Genomic DNA, 16,977 nt, shown 5'->3' on the forward strand with positions numbered 1-16,977 from the left:
ACCACCTTTGCCTGGTCACCTCTGCCTGGACTCATCAGCATGGTCACCTCTGCGTGGCCACTTCTGCCTGGTCTCATCAGCATGGTCCCATCTGCTGGTGACCCCTGCCCGGTCTCTAACAGCATGACCACATCTGCCTGGTCACCTCTACCTAGACTGATCAGCATGGTCACCTCAGCAGGGCCACATCTGCCTGGTCTCAACTGCTTGCCCATCTCTCTCCATTCTCATTGGCAGGGCCACACCTGCCTGGTCACCGTGGCATGGCCAGCTCGCTCTGGCCACATCTGGGGGTGACATCCACCTGGCCACACAGGTCCTTGGGCCTTCCCCAGGGAAGGAGTGATACTCATGGCAGCAATGAGAGCAGAGGACATATGGCCAGCAAGAGATCCCTTTTTTGGAGACACCTTCTGCCAGCCCTTCCCCGCTCCTCCTCGAGAACGGAAATAATTTCCTCTGGTCTCATCTGTCTTGGGGCTCCAGCTCTTTCACAAATCTCTTTAAAATGCTTTTTCTCCCCGATTTCATCCAGAGATGAAAAATGCCCAAGGGAGACTGTTTTCTTTTGGCGGCCGCAAGGATTTTTGCTGCCTGCTCCGTGCCTCCTCCCGGCCTACCGCCGTGAACCCATCTCCTCTTGGGTGGCCCCGTGCCATATCCAGGTGCCAGCTGCCACTTTCCCCGGTCTTGCCCAAGTCCCCGCTGTCCCCACCGGAGCATTTGCAATGTTTCTCCAGTAGTTTAGCACACCCTGCCTGCTTTTAGGGGGCTGGGGCTGGGGTCTCCCCCCACCACCGGACTGTGAGCTGGGGTGACAGCGAGCCGAGGGGCCAGCAGTACTGGCGTGCTGAAGCTGGCAGCTGGTTTTTTTGGCTGGCCAAAGCCACGGGAGCTCACTCAGCTCGTGGCTGGCAGCCAAATGGCATGGCTGGGTGGCTGCCAGCGCTTGCATTAATAGCTGCCGGCGTGCAGTTTGAGGTCACTCGTTCTTTCCAGTCTTTCATTTCCCGCTCTCCCCACCACCGCCACCCCCTGATTCCACGCCTGTAAGGACACGGAGCAGGCAACGGCCCCGCTCCCCCTCCCTGCCTGCCCTCCTCTTCGCCGGCTGAACCTCTTTTCCTTTCTTTGGGGCCACAACAGCATCAAGTCCACGTCACCGCATCCCTACCGAGCATCCCCAAATGCCCAGAGGGCACGTGGCGGCATCCTGGGGGGACACCTTCACCCCCATGGGACTCTCCTCCTCCTCCTCCTTCAGACGCAGCTTAGGGGACCAGAAACATCCTCCCAGCCAAAAAAAATAAAACCAACCCCACGGCGAGGCCAGCATGCGGCCGGCGTGTGCCAAGGCACAGCCCCTCGCGAAATAATTTGTCGCTGCCGTCACTCGCCGCCGAGGCCTTCGGGAGGGCGTTTTAATTAGCAGCTCGCTAGGAATAAATAAATCTCCCTTTTCCTAAACGCGCCGCCCAGGGATAAATAAACTTGGGGCGGTGAGGCTGGGATACAGCTTTTTGGGGAGAGGAACGCCCGGAGCCCCGCTGGGAAACAGGGATGGGGAGAGGATGGAGGAGGGGGGGTTCTTCTCGCCTCCCTAAATTCCCAGGGGTGCTGGGGCGAGGCATCCGCTCGACGCCTCCTGCGCTCGCTGATCCGGGCAAGGCGGGGGGGGCTGGACCAGGAGGGGACACCCCCGGATCGCCGAGGGATGCCAAGGGGTAGGAGCCGAGCAGCCAGAGGAGGAGGAGGAGGAGGAGGAGGAGGAGGAGGAGGCGGCGGGGGGCGGTGGTGCTGGTAGCGGCCGCCCCCGTCCCGCCGCGGCCCGTCCTGTCCCGCCCCGCCCCGCCGCAGCCGCCGGGCACCGGGCAGGCGGAGGCGGCGGCGCGCATGGAGGCGGCGGCGGCGGCCCCAGCCCCGGGAGGCGGCCCCGGTACCCTGCTGCTCTGCCTGGCCCTCGCCTCCGGTAAGCACGGAGCACCCGGGGCGGTGCGGCTCGGCACAGGGGTCCCCTACCCCGCCACGGTCCCGGTCCCGGTCCCGGGCTGCCCCTGCTCGATGCACCCCCAGGGCCGGCCGGGTGCTCCCCCCTGTCCCGGCCCGGTGCCTCCTGCCCGGTGCCACCCCCCGTCCCGGCCCCGTTCTCTCTCTGTCCCACCCGGGCTGGTCCCGGTACCGCTGCTGTCCCATCCCGCTGCTCCCCAGTCCCACGCTGCTGATCCTCCACCTGCCTCCCAGTCTCATCCCGCTGCTCCCCGGTCCCATCCCGCTCATCCCCTGTATTCCCCCCCATACCCCCCCATCCCGATGCTGCCCCAGTCCCCTCCCAACGCCCACCATACCCACCCTGGTGTTTCTCCAGTCCCATCCCAGTCATGCCCTGTGTCCTCCTGGACAATCCCATCCTGGTCCATCTCCCATGCCCAGCCTGGTGGTTACCCAGTCCCGTCCCTGTGCTCCCCCATGCTTCCCTGCACCCACCCCAATGATCCTCCACATCTCCACATCCCATCCTGGTCCTCCTCCCCACCATCCCACCCCAGTGCTTCCCTATGCCCGTGCCGGCTTGGCTCTGAATCCCTCAGTCCTTTGAGGCCAGCATGAGGCCGGAGTGTCCTGGCTGGACCCTGGACCAGGATTCTTCTACCACCTGTTGATGGGACATTGCTCATGGATGCCCGAATATCCGTGTTTTGCCATCCTTGGCAGCATCGGGGATGGGGGACGCGGGGGGACCTGGTACCTATCCAGCAGGTGCACTGGTGTCCCTGCGTTCGTTCTGAAGCGCGTGGGAAGGGGGCAAAGCTGCAGGCAGCTGCCTGCTCGGGGCTGGCAGGAGATAACCACAGGTAGGGCCAAACATCAGCCGGGCTTGGCGATACCTGTGGGCAGAGAATGCCAGCCCCGGCGTTTTGGAATGGGGGCACCTTCCCCTCTGCTAGGAGCAGTTCGGGTTTGGCCCTTTGGCAGGGCTGGCAAAAGCACTCGGCAAAACCTGCTGAACCTGTGCTGGCAGGAGGAAATCAGGGGTGGCCGAGCTGTTTTGGGGCTGGGGTGCCTATCAGAGCAAGGCAATGCCCCGAGCGGTCGCTCTCCTGCGATTCGAGCTTTCCCAGGGGAGCGTGGCAGAGCGTGGCGGAGTGTTACGGCAAAAGAATCCGGTGTTTGGGATGCTTTCCTGGGTTATCTCTGGCTGCTGGGGAAAGGCTGCAGCCTTAGATAGCAGAGCTGGGCTCTCCGTGCATCGAAGAGATAAGGTTGTTGGCACCCTCAGCTCCTGGGTGCTGAGGTTTGGGTGTCGAGGGGCACACACATCCCCCTCAAACCCCTGCCCCGGAGCTGGCAGTGCCGCCGGGGCGGTCCTCAACCGAGGGGCTGCCAGCCGGGAGGGTGCCAAAGCTCTGCATCTGGTTGCAATAAGGGTGGGGATCTCATCTTGGTGGGGATCTTTCCATGCCGAGCTGCGCACTCGGTCACCGGGAGTGAAGTCACCCTGCGTGCCCGCGCCGCCCGCAGCTGGTTCCTGCTTGGGGGGCAGCCACCCCATGGCTCATCCCTTGGCTCCCATCGGGAAGCTCCCTCCCACCTCGCTGCCTGGGCCGCAGCAGGCGGTGGGCTCCGTCTCCTCCCTGCCGGGGTCTTTCGGCCGAGGAGGGGATGCTCGCTGGAGGGGAAACCCCGGCGGAGGCTCAGCGCCGGCCTCGTCACGGCTCTGTCACTCAAAGCGCGTCGTTCGCGTGGTGGTGGCTATATATAGCCAAGAGGGCCGCGTGTGCTGGGAACGTCCCTGCTGTGGGATGGGGAGGATGCTGGAAGGTGGCCAGGCAGCCCCTTCCCCGCTATTGCCGGGGTGCCGAGGGGCCGGATGGGAAAACAGCGGGTAATGGGGGGCCGAGGCTGCCCCAAACTCCCGCCGTTTCCAGGAGGCCTCGACTTGGCCGAGCTGCAAAGGGAACCCACTTGGGACGGAAACACCCCCCCACCTTGGCGTGCCACCCCTGTGGGAGCCACCCGGTACCCTGCCCCAGCAGGCAGGACCTGTCCCCGCTCCCATGGGTGCCACCGCAGCGGGGTGAATCCCTGGGGAGGGCCGGGCTGGGAGCGGGGCCGTGCTGAGTCAGTGCTGGTATGCCAGCGATCCGGTTACCGCTGCCGTGACGTGCTGCGGTTGAGCCGGCCCTTGGCGTTGTCCCACGACCGGGACGAGCACGGCAGCTTCTTTGACGGCTCGCTTCGTGCCGGGCATCCCGTGCCTCCGGTGCAGCACCGAGCGATGTGGCAATAGGGATTGAGGACTTGCAGGTTGGAAGCAACTGGGCTTGCATGGGTGCCAAACGGCAGCACTGCTGACTTCTCGCTCCCACAGCTGGGTGCATTTTTTGGTCACTTGGAAACTTGGATTCTTTAAAAAAGAGCAGTGCAGCGAGCCAGACCTCCCTGGGCATCTCTCCCTGCATCCTCCTGGGGGAAAGGGGCTGTGGGCAGAGCTGTGCCCCCCCCAAAACCAGCCCCGCCGGCTCCCCGACCCATGTGCTGGTGCGTCGATGGGTGGAGGAGGCAGGCGGGGACCCACTTTCCCATTTCCTCGCCCTAGGGAAAAGCTGATGCTGCCAGGGAAAGGGGGGGGCCGCAGGCACAGCTGCAGAGCCCTTCGCCGCTCCCCTCCCTGTGGCAAGGGCCAGGAGAGCGGCAGCGGTGATGCCGGGGTTCTGGCCGGGCTCCCCCTCTGAGCCGCCTCCGTTACGTTTCAGGTTTGGCATTTTTCAGCTGCGTGGGCGCCGACGCCAATGTCACCACCGGGCATGGCACGGAGGGGCTCGCCTGCGGCGCGGCTGAGACCTGCACGGGTAAGGATGCTCCGGGGAGCCGGCAGCATTGGCTGGGAGCTGTGTGGTGTGGGAGAGAGGGCCACGACGAAGGACGGGCGGCGTGTTTTGTCTAGTGTAGCCGCGTGGCATCCGCTGAGCCGGGAAGTGGCCAAGGCCAAGGCCACGCGTGCCGGCGGCTCTTGGCAGCTAGCCGGGCTGGGACCTGCCACGGGAATGGCCCAGCTCTGGGATGCTGCCATCTCTGGACAGAACCATAACCCCCGGGTGGGGATTTCTTTGTCATTGTCGCCCCCAGGGAACGTGACGCAGCTGAGGCGGCAGGGTCACTTCTCCAGGTGCCCAGAGGAGTACTGGCACTACTGTGTCAAAGGGAGATGCCGCTTCCTCGTGGCCGAAAAGGCGCCAGCTTGTGTGTAAGCCACCGCCGGTGGGGACGCGGCGACATGGTGGGGGGATGCTGTGGCTGTCCTCCCACCCGGGATGTGCCGGAGGATGAGGGGCACGGGCACCGTGGCGGTTTTTCGGACCCTGTCTGTGCCGCGGGGCAGGTGCGAACGAGGCTACACAGGGGCTCGCTGCGAGAGGGTGGACATCTTCTACCTGCGAGGCGACCGGGGCCAGATCGTCATCATCTCCTTGATCGCCGCCATCGTCACCCTCATCGTCCTCATTGTCTGTGCCTGCCTCTGCAGTCAGTATGTGAAGGGGAACGGGGCGAGGGGTGGGGAAGGGAAGGGTCAGCCCCAGATGGGGAGCAAATCCTGCCACGGGATGTGGGCTCGGAGGGTGCTGGGTGGGTGGTGCACAGGGTGTCGCTTTGGGGCTGGAGACCATGTGTGGTCCCACCTGGAGCTTCTGCAAGGTGAAAGCAGAGGGAGGAGGAGCAGCATCTCTGTGATGCCTCATCCTGCTTTTTTCTTCTCTTATTTCCCCTGGTTTTAATTATTCCACACCCCCTCCTCCTCAAGCCACTGTCGGAAGCAGCGTAGGAAGAGAAAGGCAGAAGAGATGGAGACGTTAAACAAGAATTTGGCTTCTAAAAGCGAGGACGTGCTGGAGACGGGCATCGCATGAAGGTGCGTGAGGCCGAGGGGGCACACAGCTGAGCCCGGGGTGACGGGATACCCCATGTTGGGGGCGGCTGCGGAGGCCGAAGACGTCCCCTCTCTCCACAGGAGCTCCAGGTACCCGCGGGCGGGTCCCGGACGGTGGCACCGGCTGCCTCGATGGGCGAGGGCTAAAACCTCCACCGGCTTGAATAAAGGGGTGACGGAAAGGTGTCCGCGTGTGGCCATGGTGCTTCCGGTGCCCTCTCGCCATCAGCTCCTCCACCCCCCCCCCCCCGCACCCCTAAATTCTATTCCATTCCATTCCATTCCATTCCATCTCATCCCGCCCCGACGACGTTTTCCCACCGTTTTACCCGCCTCCCAGACGCGGGGGCCCGGCCTTCCCCACACCGCCCACTCCGTGCCGCCAGGTGCGCGTCCCTCGCCCTCGCCCCTCGCCCCGAGGCTTCAAAACCCGCCTGCGGCCGCCAGGGGGCGCCGCCGCCGCGGGAACGGCCAGCGGAAGCGCGGCGGCGGCGGCGGCGGCGGCAGGGTCCCGGTCCCGGTCCCGGTCCCTGTCCCGGTCCCGACCCCCGGGTCTGTGGCTGGCGGAGGCTCTACCAGGCGCCCGGACCTCTCTTCGGGGGGCCCGGGGGCTGCGTCGGGACTGCTTCTACGCCCTGGCTGCCCCCGGTGCCGTCGTCGCGTCTTCCTGCCCGGGGCTGAGTTGCTACCGGCCCTCCCGGGCGTGCTCCGGGACGAGGCCGAGGTGAGGGTGACGCTCTGCCGGTACCGGCTGCAGCTGCGCCGGGCCTGGGTCTCCCGGCTCCCCGGGGCTCCTCTGCGACCGGTCCGGCCGTGGCGCTCACGGTCCCGGCGCGGGGCGGCTGCAGCTGGCGGGCGGGAACCGGAGGGGACGGCGTCTCCCGGCCGCCCCGGATGCCCTGGGGGTCCTGGGACGCGGTCGGGAGAGGGAAACAGGTGAAAGAGGGGGAAAATGGGGCAAGCCGGAGCCTTTTTCTCCCTTCTTTCCGTGCTGGCGGGCTCCGGTGCGGGAGCGGGGGCACCGGCCGCTGCCCGGTACGGGCTGCCTGAAGCGCAGGTCCGTGCCCGGCCTGCGGGCAGCTACCGGCGGGGCGGGGTGGGCCCTGCCTCTCCCCGCAGGCAGCGGGTTCTGCCCCCGTCGTCTCCCGGGGCCGGACCCCCGGCTCCGGGCTGGTGGCTCTTGCCGGGACCCACGGAGGACGCTGCGGCCCCCGGGATTCCCAGCGGCAGGAGCTGCAGGCAGAGGTGAGTGGTTTGTTTCGTTCTCCTCCGTGGGTGCGGGATCCCCCGTGGGTGCCCAGCCGGGGCCGGTGACTTTTCGGGGGGGTTTCTGCACGGACCTGCTGGGTTCCGCTCTCCTGGGGCACCTCAGCCGGTGGGGCTGGGGGTCCCCAGCAGCTCCCAGTTTCCACTACAGGACGAGCCTCTGCTTGAACTGTGACCCAGCGACCGGCTGTGGGGGCTCCGCATGCCACGTCTCCCACCTAGTATGGGAGGGAGATGGGAACTCGGTGAGTTTGGGGATCTCTTGAGGTGGCCGGTGACCCCTCCTGCCACCAGGTGCCTCCTCCTGACACAGGCACCAGCTGGTTTCTTTTCCCCAGCTCACTCCTGGAGCAGCTGCCAGCACAACAGATGCCTCCAGCCCAGTGCTGCCTCTGCTGTAGGTGGGAGAGCTTGGACTGGTGAGTGTGGGAGCTGCTGCTGGGGGGAACTGAGGGTGGGGGGGCTCTGAGCCTTATGTGAAACCCTGCTTTGACCAAAACCCTTCTTTTTCAGCTCAAAATGTTCTGCGGTGCGAGCAGAGGCCACTCCAAGAACCCGCACCAGCTCTGGCAGAGAGAGTCAATGAGATGGTGAAGCTGGTCTGGCTGAACATGGAGACTCAAAATTGTCCCAATTTTCCTGGTCCCTGAGGAGGTGTTGGTGGCCCAGGCAACGGCACATGGCTCATTCCAGCACCCAGGCAAGGAGCACAGCATTGAGGTGGCGAGCACCAGGAGATTCAGACGGAGAGGACGTGCCCGGTGAGGTGAGTGGCCCACAGCAGTGGCTGAGCCGAGCTCGGCGGTGGGACCTGGGGCTGGCTGTGCTGCTGGAGTGGCCAAGGGCAGGTGCCATCCCTCAGCAGCGCTCCCCGTGAGTACCCTGGGGGGAAGGAGGGGGTCCCAGTTCCAGTGGGTTGCTGCAGTTGCCAGTGGGAGCTCAGTGCCCGCAGGGCTGGGGCTTGTGCCCACAGGGTGGGTTCCCCCCTTGACCAGAGGCTGTTTGTGGGTGTTGGGGGAGCCCTGGGGAGGGAGCCCCACGGTTCCTGACCCCACAGCCCATCCTGAGCTGGGGCCAGACAGGTCCAGGCCATGTGTTTGGGGCGATAAGAGTGGGTGCTGTTGGGGTGGGGTCTGGCCCAAACCCCACTGGCACTGGTGCGGTGCTGGCCTCAGCCCCAGGGCTGCTGGTTGTTGGTTTGTGCCACTGCTGCGTGGGGGTTCAGCCAGATCCCAGCTCTTGCCTGCTCTCCTGGGGAGAAATGGAATGCTTCAGGTGTCCTGTCCCCATCTCTCCCTCCCCTTTCATCACGAGTGCGTGGCACCGGGGAGCCGTCCGTGCCCAGGACGCAGAAGGGTGTGCAGGGGCAGCAGCTCCGGGGCTTTTCAGGCCATGTGGTGCCACTGACAGCACTGACTGTCCCACATCTCTCCCTGTGCAGGAATGGACAGACAGATGGATGATCCCCAGCCACACCAGGACCTGCGTGGGGTGTGGAGCCCCAGGAAGAAGCCGGGCTGCCTGCGCCGAGGCCGACGCTGTGGGGACTGCGGCACAGGTCAGTTGTTTGAACCCCTATTTGTTGTTGGTTGGTGTCTGGGTTTCAGCTGGGACAGAGTCAGCTCTTCTTTTTAACAGCTGGAAGAGCTCTATGTTTTGGTTTTAGTCTGAGACTTGCTCTGAGAAGAATGTTGATGGTGCACTGATGTTTATAGTTGGCACTGAGGTCTCGAGGACTTTTCAGCTGCTGTGTTCTTGACAGCGTGTGGGAGCACAACAGAATAGGGGGGTGCATAGCTGGGACGGGGGGTCTATGACTCTCATTATTTGTACTTAAACTTAGGATTGAGGGCCAAATTGGCCAATTACTATTCCATATCATGCAGCGTCATGCCCAGATTCAGGATCCTCTGTGTTTCAGGCTGGGCTCATGGATGGCTCCAGCTCATTTGCAGCTCCTGTTGTTTGTTGTTTCTGCTCTGGTTTCAGGTCCAGCTTCTGGACAGCTCCAGCTTGTGCATGGCACTAGCAAGTGTCATCTCCTGCTCCAGTTCCATTTTGGCTACAGCTCGTTTTCATCTCCAGTTCAGATTGGTCTCCAGCTCCATTTGCTGCTTCAGCTCATCTTCAGCTCCAGTTGGTCTGTAGCTCCAGCTCCTCCATGGTTCCATCTCCAGCCAATTGCAGCTTGTGCTTGTTAGAACCAATGAGCTTGGCTTTTGGCCAGGTCGTAAATCAATCACTGTCATGACTTGTATATGAATATGACCTGTCATAATTGCACAGTGTCTAAATATGGCAATGCCTATTCCGGTGGTTGTACGCGCCTCGAATAAACAGTTGGATCCTCGAAAAATGTGTGAAAAGTGCTTTTTCGCCCAGAGACTATCTCATGCGTTTAATTCGGCCTGGTGCATGCCAGCATCCCAAGCTTTGGGGAACAACGCGACCGGACCCCCACCTCCGGCAGGGGTCCACGCACCATGCCCACCCCCCTCCCAGCCACCCAGGCCCCAACAGCCTCCCACCTCCCCCCAGCCCAGACCCCAACACCCTCCCACCTCCCCACTGCCGTGGCCAACTCGGCCCCTGGGTTTGGCCCCAGAAACAGCCGACCGGGTCTCTGTTTGCGAGCCCAAACTCCCAGCACTGAGTCTCTGCTCCAGCCCCTTTCCCAGCCCCGGGAACGCAGCTCCAGGCTCCGTTCTCGGGCCCGGGAAACACCCGGCTCCCCCGCTGCTGCTGAGCCCCGAACCCCCCAGCCCCACGTGTGATGTCGGGACGGGCCCGGGAGCCCCGGCGGTGTCGGGCGGTGCTTGGAACTGACCGGGGGACCCGCGGGGCGGGCCCGGCCCCGTGTGGCCGCGGGCGGCTCGGGCGAGGACGGGGGGCGCCGGGCTCCGGCCCTCCGGGCTTTATTGTGCCCCGGCGCCCCGAGCCCCGCGGCTCTGCCCGCTGCTCGGCGGAGCCAGCGGCAGCGCGGCCGCCCGGGCACCAGCACGTACCGACCGACCCACCCGCCTCGGCCCCGGCCCCGACACCCCCCCGGGGCTGCGGCCCCTTCGCAGCCGCCGCCCCCGGCCGCTGCTCGGCCTCGGCCTCAGCCCCGGCCCCGCGGCTGCCGCTCCCGGCCCCGGCCCCCCCTGCCCCGGCCGGGCCCCGCGGCTGCCGCGGACCGACCCCCCGCGCCTCACCTGGCCCCGCCGGCGGAGCCCGGCCCGGCCGCTGCCGCGCGCGGCGCCACCGGAGCGGAACAAGAGGAACGAGCGCGCGCGCGCGCATCGACCGCGGCTCAAATCTGCTCGGCCCCGCCCCGCGCACGCGCCCTGCGGCCCCGCCCCCGCGCCCCGCGCAGCTGGCACCGATTCCGCCCCGCGCACGCGCACTGACACCCCGCCCCCTCGCCCCGCCCATCTGCCGGCCCCGCCCCGCGCACGCGCACTGCTCCCGGCCCCGCCCCCCGCCCGCCCCTCTTCTTCCGGCCCCGGAGCGGGGCTGTGACCCCCAGTAGGGGATGGCGGCTGAAGCCGTCGCTCGGACTGACGGAGCTCTGTCTCGGCGCAACCTGGTGGCGACGGTGCGGAGTCCGGGAGCGGTGAGGCTGGGCCGGGGTTGGGGCCGCGGACGGGGCTGCTGCGTCTGGCAGGGGCACGGAGCCGGCGGAGCGATCCCCGCTTTTCAGTCCTGTTCTGTGGGGCCGGAGAACCGCAACAGCGCGGGGAGGGAACGCGGAGTGCGGCCGCCGGTCCTCGCTCCCGGCTCGATCCGGTCCCCTGAGAGTGGCTCGTCTTGTCCGTGTCCGGGAACGGTGAGGCCGGGCTCGGGGCTTCGGGGGCTGCTGGGGCTGGTCCTGGCGCCGCGGAATGGAGAGTCCGCGCTCCAGGAACGGGCTCGAACCGGGAGCTGCTCCGGGCCGGGAGCGGAGACTGGCGGCCCGAGTCCCGCGTTCCCTCCCCGCGTTGCTCACTCCTACCTGGGGTTCCGCGCACGGTCTCCGTCGGGGCTCTGCCGGCGTCGGTGTCCCGGGACAGGCACCGGCGGCTCCGCGCAGGCACTAAATAAAGGCTGGAAACCGCTGGGGCTGACCGGGTCCCGCAGTGCCCGCACCGGCGTCCCGAGCCTGTCGGCACTCACCGGGAAACGGAGCAGAGAAGGAGCGTCTTCTTGATCCCGGAAAGCCTCGTCCGGTTGGGCCATGCCCGGAGGGGCCCTGTGTGCCCGGGAAAGGCCGGGGGGGGGCTCCAGGGCTGAGCCCCAACCCATGGGGTCTGGTTCTAAGCCCCAGACATGGGCCGGGGGCTCTTTCCTAGCCCCACCAGTGGCCACATGAGCCCCGTTTCAAGCCCCAAAACCATCAGGCCGAGCCTGAGCCCCCCTGGCAGCACTTGGTCCCTGATTTCCTGCCCTAAAACTGCCCAAGGGAGCCTGAGGCCGAGCGCCAGCAGCACAGGGCTCAGCCTCGATGTGTCCAGCACTGGAACACAGGAACCTGCCCAAAGCAGCCTGGTTGGATCTCCAAAACCACAGAAGTGACAGTTCCTGAGCTCCAAAACACAAGAGTGATGTTTCCTGAGCAGCAAAACACAGCACTGGGTCTCTTTCTCTCACAGACCCATAACTGCCCAGCTGGGACTGGTTTCACTCTCCCAGAACACAGCACTTTTTCATTAACAGCCCTAAAACTGGTCAGCTGGGACTGGTTCCAAGCCCCCACAATGCAGGACTTAGTCTCTCTAAGACCTTCTCCCAAAAAACACAGGACTTGGGCTCCACTTCTGAGCCTGGAAAACCATGTGACTGAGTGTGTTTCTGAGCACCAAAACAAAACACTTAGTCTCTCTTTGCAAGACCTGCAGGTGAGCCTGGTTTCACACTGACAAATGCAGGACTTAGTCTCCATTTCAGAAACCCAAAATTGGCCAGATGAGCCCCAAAACACAGGACTTAATCTCTCTGTTCAAGGCCTTCAACTGCCCAGGTGAGCCTGGTTTCACATTCCCAGAACTCAGGAGTTTTTCATTAACAGCCCTAAAACTGACCAGGTGGAACTGGTTCCAAGCCCCCATAATGCAGGACTTAGTCTCCCTGAGACCACTCCCCAAAAAACACAAGACTTGGGCTCCACTTCTCAGCCTGGAAAACATGTGACTGACTGTGTGTGTTCCTGAGCCCCAAAACACTCTAGTTTTGGTCTCTCTTTCCAAGACCTGCAACTGCCCAGGTGAGCCTGGTTTCACACTCCCAGAACACAGGACTTGCTCATTAACAGCCCTAAAACTGTCCAGATGGGACTGGCTCCAAGCCCCAGCAATGCAGGACATAGTCTCTCTGAGACCTCCTCCCTGCCAAAAAAAAACCAGGATTTGGGCTCCACTTTAGAGCCTGGAAAACCATGTGACTGACTTGAGTGTTTCTGAGCCCCAAAACACAGGACTTGGGGTCTCTCTTTGCAAGACTTTAAACTGCACAGGTGAGCCTGGTTTCATAATGACAAATGCAGGACTTAGTCTCCATTTCAGAAACCCAAATTGGCCAGATGAGCCTGGTGTTGAGCCCCAAAACACAGGACTTAGTCTCTGTGGGAAGGGGCACAGCTCAGCCTCACCCCACTGTGCCTGTTTCTCACCCCCAAACCCCAAGATTTGCCCTCACTTCTCCTGAACTCAAGTGAGCTGGTGTCCAAGTCTGGAAAACACTCAAGTTTCAAGCCCCACGAGCCTGGTTTCATGTCCTGAAGACACTCAACTCAATCTCTGTTTCTGAGCCCCAAACTACACGATTTAGTCACGATTTTCAAGCCCCAAACCCACCCATTCAGGTGTTTTTTCAAGGCAAAGCAGTGCAGGACTGGGGCTCGGTTTTCCAGCCCTGGAAACGCAGGACTGGGGCTCTGCTTTTGAGCCACCGAATGAGTGTTCCAGTCCCCAAAGTGCAGGACTTGGTCGCCCTTTCTAAGCCCTGAAAACACAGATTTTTGGGGTTTTGGCCCATGTTCCTGGGTCTGACCACCCCACTCAGCCCCTGAGCCCCCTCCCAGACCGTGAGCCTGGCTCGGAGCCGCGAAACCCCGCGGCTCTGTCTCTGGAGCCCCCCGAGCTGCTTCTCCATCTCCCCGACCCACTCCTGCTGCGTGAAACCCACCCCTGGGCCGGGGGCTGAGCCCCGAGCCACCCCCCGTGCCCGGTCGTGGTCCCCAGAACAGCCCCCGGGCCGGGGGGGAGTCTGCCCCCGCCGAGTCTGTGCTGCGGAGCCCCGAAACGGGCCCGGGGCTGAGTCCCCAAACCCCCACTGAGCCCCGAACCCCCCCAGCCCCGCGTGTGATGTCGGGACGGGCCCGGGAGCCCCGGCGGTGTCGGGCGGTGCTTGGAACTGACCGGGGGGACCCGCGGGGCGGGCCCGGCCCCGTGTGGCCGCGGGCGGCTCGGGCAAGGACAGGGGGCGCCGGGCTCCGGCCCTCCGGGCTTTATTCCCCGGCGCCCCGAGCCCCGCCGAGCCAGCGGCAGCGCAGCCCCTGCTCCTCGTCCCGTCCCCGCGGGGGCTGCCCCTCCCCGGGGCTGGAGCAGCCCCCCCCGCCCGCCCGCGCCGCCTCTCCCCGTTCACCGCCCCCGTTCCCGCCGCGGCCTCTCCAGCCGCTCCCCGCTCCTCACCTGGGGCGGGCGGACACCGCCCCTCCGCCGCCCCGCGGCTCCGAGACCGGACCCAGCACCGCGCCCCAGAACCGAGAACAAAAACCCGGAAAAGACGACGGCCGCCATGACGGCCCCTAAAGCCGCAGGGCCCCGCCCCGCGGGGGCGGGACTTGTGGGCGGGCGGGGGCGGGGTCAGCGGGCGGGGCGGCCCGGCGTCCGCGAGGTCCTAGCGCCCGCCCGCATCTTCCCCTCCTTCGTCCCCGGCAGCACCGGGGACGCTGCGATAAAACCCTGCGTTGGGTCGCAGGGGGTGGGAAGCGCCGCCCACGGCGGACTCCCGTCCCGGGCAGAGGGGAAGGCCGAAGTGCACGGCCCCGAGCCCCTCGGCCTTTACCTCGCCGCCCGGCACCGCGCAGGCGCACTCCGCCGGCATCGCTGTCATGGCGGAGAAGGTGCAGAAGAGGTGAGTCCCGGTCCCACCCTCTCCACACACCCCCCTCCCGCCCTCCCCGGGACGCGGCGGGCCCGCTCTCCCGCCGTTTCTCCCTCCCCTCCCCGCATCTCCGCCCGCTCCCCTCCGCGATCCCCCCCCCACGCCCCCCCCGCCCCGGTTCTCCCCGCCGGCGCCCCCGCCGCTCCCCTCACAGACCCCCGTCCGTTCCCGCCGCAGCGTGAAGATCGCGCCGGGGGCCGTGGTGTGCGTGGAGAGCGAGATCCGCGGGGACGTGACCATTGGTAAGGCTCACCTCCCCCCGCCCCCCCGCCCCTTCTGCCGCCGCCCGCGGTGCCGTCGGTGACGCTGCGCCGTTGCTCGGCAGGGCCCCGGACGGTGATCCACCCCAAGGCCAGGATCATCGCCGAAGCGGGGCCGATCGTCATCGGAGAAGGCAACCTGATCGAGGAGCAGGCGCTCATCATCAATGGGTCCGTAAGAAGCCGGGCGGTGCACGCGGGGTTCCCCCAGGGAGTCATTCCCCAGTCCAGCGTCGCGTTCCAGGGGAGCCAACACCTCTCACCCTCCCAGCACGGCTCTGTGGGGAGTGGTGTCCCTCAGAGCCAGGCTGGATGGAGAAAGGGTTTGTTTGGAATCTCGGAGTGGTGTTCCCAGGGTGGGTTTTGCAGAGGGTTGGTGTTTTCTGAGGTAGCTCAACACAGGTCCCGTCTCGGTCTTGTCAAACGTAAACTCATGCTTAGAGCTCTTTAAGGAGTAGAGCATTAGCTTAAAAACTCTGCAGAGGCAGAATTTTTTTAGAAAAAAACCCCAAACTTTTGTGTACCTGTGTGGCACTATGGCTAGGGAAGAAGTTTTCCATCTGTGAATCATTCTTCAGCTGACAGAGGAGAAGGATCCCGATTCTGAGAAGGAGAGACCCTGTACAAGAGCGAGGAGTCTCAAAACCCTGACGGTCTCGCTGGATCGGATGGGATATACGTGACTTCAGCCTCCCGAGCTGCCCTACAGGACAATGTCCTTGTGATCTCACAACCTGAAATATATCCTCCCGTCTTGCAGGTATCCAGAAAATATTACACCAGAAACCGAAGAGGTGGAGCCCAAACCAATGGTCATTGGCACCAACAACGTTTTTGAAGTTGGGTGTTGTATCCTCGCTGCCAAGTGCGACGGGCCGCCTGATGCACCGTGCTTTCGGATCGGGCCACGGGGAAGCATGTGGGCTCCATTGGGATTTTAACAGGCCAGGGCTATTTAAAGGTGCTGAGGGTTGGTTCGAAAACAGCGTTGGCGTTTACCTTTTGATATAAAAGTAAAACATTTTACAGTTTTCTTTAACGTGGACCCATAGATTCCCAAGCAATGAAGGTGGGAGATAACAACGTCATCGAATCCAAAGGTAAGCCTCCGTTTATCATGAGGTTTTGCTCTTGCAGAAGCTGGGAAGAGCAGAGGATTACGTGGAGATGCCTTGCTGTAGCTGGGGCCAAACTGCAGCTTGTCACAGAGTTGTGATTTTCACCCCGAACCCACGTGTGTTACTGCCTCGGTGGGAGCTGGCGTGGGCTGGCTCTGGCTCCCGGCGCTGAGCAGCTTGTGGTTTAACCATGCCACGGGCCCGACTCTGACAGGGATTCCTGTTTTTTTATGGCAGCGTTTGTCGGCAGGAATGTGATCCTGACGAGCGGCTGCATCATCGGGGCCTGCTGTAACATCAACACCTACGAGGTGATCCCCGAGAACACCGTCATCTACGGGGCCGACTGCCTCCGCCGCGTCCAGACCGAGCGGCCGCAGGTGGGTGTGACACGAGCGGGACACACCGTCACCCTCCCGTCTTCCGCAGCGAGGGTGAGGCCGCTGCCTGACCTTCCCTACCTCTCTTTCCAGCCCCAGACGCTCCAGCTGGATTTCCTGATGAAGATCTTGCCAAACTACCATCACTTGAAGAAGACCACCAAGGCCACGTCCACTCCAGTCAAGAGCTGAGCACCTTCTGCTGCCGGTGGCTGAGCTGGAGAGAGGGTTTCGCCTGTGGAGCACTACACGTCCCCGGGAAGCGGCCAGTCTCTGCGTCCCTCATTCCATCTTTGGAAAAAAAGCCTGGTTTTGCTTCTTTGTGTCCTTTATTTATATTCCACTGAGCATCACCCACCAGTTTTGGATCTGTTGCTGCTCGCTGCCAACTCAATTGTACCCGCTTTGTTTTGGGAATAAAACCTCACCTGCTTTTCTTGTCAAGGAGGGGGACTGCAGGCCTTTTGGGGTGGGGTATCGCCGCAGGGGTGCAGTGTCCTGGCCTCCTCCTGCTCCTTCCGCAGGCTGCCGGCAGAGGGAGATGGGCCCGCGCCGGGAGGGAGCTGGGCTCCTGGGAGGGAGGGGTGTCCTGGCCCTGCACCCCCAAACCCGTGTGGATCGTGGGGTGCAAAAGGCTCCAGGATGGCTGCCTGTCTCTCTCCCCAGTCCCCAAAAGTTGCCTCCCACTCGGCTTCCCTCTCGGAGGGGTCCAGAGCGGTGCTGAAGCTCCGCCGCTCGTCAGCCGTTCCGGTGAGCTTCATGTCCGCGCTTCCCAGCTGGCCCCCGAGACTCCCCAGGGATGTTTTTCACAACTTCCCCTTCTATCCTGGTACAACACAGCCCAACGTTTTACTTCGGCCGGGAGGAAATTGATGCTGGAGCAGAAATTCCTGTAGGAAAAGGAG

At 64.0% G+C, this 16,977-nt stretch overlaps 2 protein-coding genes and 1 long non-coding RNA gene across 4 annotated transcripts; all 3 read left to right on the forward strand.

Annotated features, from left to right (window-relative positions):
* The first annotated feature begins 1,893 nt into the window (after nt 1-1,893).
* BTC (betacellulin) lies at nt 1,894-6,108 on the forward strand. 2 transcript variants are annotated; one of them, XM_086612092.1, is made up of 6 exons: nt 1,894-1,969; nt 4,755-4,850; nt 5,128-5,245; nt 5,381-5,527; nt 5,801-5,908; nt 6,008-6,108. In XM_086612092.1, the coding sequence occupies exons 1-5, from the start codon at nt 1,894-1,896 to the stop codon at nt 5,904-5,906; spliced, it is 543 nt and encodes a 180-aa protein (XP_086468218.1). In that variant the 3' UTR covers nt 5,907-5,908; nt 6,008-6,108. The 2 variants fall into 2 exon arrangements, with proteins under 2 accessions (XP_086468218.1, XP_086468217.1); XM_086612091.1 differs by having other exon boundaries at nt 5,801-6,108.
* Nucleotides 6,109-7,443: 1,335 nt separating this feature from the next.
* Nucleotides 7,444-8,747, forward strand: LOC147528672 (uncharacterized). The gene is made up of 3 exons (XR_015222170.1): nt 7,444-7,611; nt 7,706-7,958; nt 8,634-8,747. It is a non-coding gene; the product is annotated as an uncharacterized LOC147528672 (long non-coding RNA).
* A 5,455-nt stretch (nt 8,748-14,202) lies between these two features.
* Nucleotides 14,203-16,500, forward strand: DCTN6 (dynactin subunit 6). The gene is made up of 7 exons (XM_086611989.1): nt 14,203-14,284; nt 14,492-14,556; nt 14,640-14,745; nt 15,335-15,423; nt 15,627-15,674; nt 15,930-16,072; nt 16,166-16,500. The coding sequence occupies exons 1-7, from the start codon at nt 14,262-14,264 to the stop codon at nt 16,262-16,264; spliced, it is 573 nt and encodes a 190-aa protein (XP_086468115.1). The 5' UTR covers nt 14,203-14,261; the 3' UTR covers nt 16,265-16,500.
* Nucleotides 16,501-16,977: the final 477 nt, after the last annotated feature.

The sequence above is a fragment of the Tauraco erythrolophus genome, chromosome 5, assembly GCF_009769465.1.
Source record: "Tauraco erythrolophus isolate bTauEry1 chromosome 5, bTauEry1.pri, whole genome shotgun sequence".
In the NCBI taxonomy this organism is placed as follows: domain Eukaryota; kingdom Metazoa; phylum Chordata; class Aves; order Musophagiformes; family Musophagidae; genus Tauraco; species Tauraco erythrolophus.

Coding starts and splice junctions, on each gene's coding strand:
- BTC (XM_086612091.1), top strand. CDS start 1,894: ATGGAGGCGGCGGCGGCGGCCCCAGCCCCGGGAGGCGGCCCCGGTACC. Junction 1,970..4,754: donor CTGCCTGGCCCTCGCCTCCG/GTAAGCACGGAG, acceptor GTTACGTTTCAG/GTTTGGCATTTTTCAGCTGC. Junction 5,528..5,800: donor TGTGCCTGCCTCTGCAGTCA/GTATGTGAAGGG, acceptor CTCCTCCTCAAG/CCACTGTCGGAAGCAGCGTA.
- DCTN6 (XM_086611989.1), top strand. CDS start 14,262: ATGGCGGAGAAGGTGCAGAAGAG. Junction 14,746..15,334: donor CAGGCGCTCATCATCAATGG/GTCCGTAAGAAG, acceptor CCCGTCTTGCAG/GTATCCAGAAAATATTACAC. Junction 16,073..16,165: donor TCCAGACCGAGCGGCCGCAG/GTGGGTGTGACA, acceptor CTCTCTTTCCAG/CCCCAGACGCTCCAGCTGGA.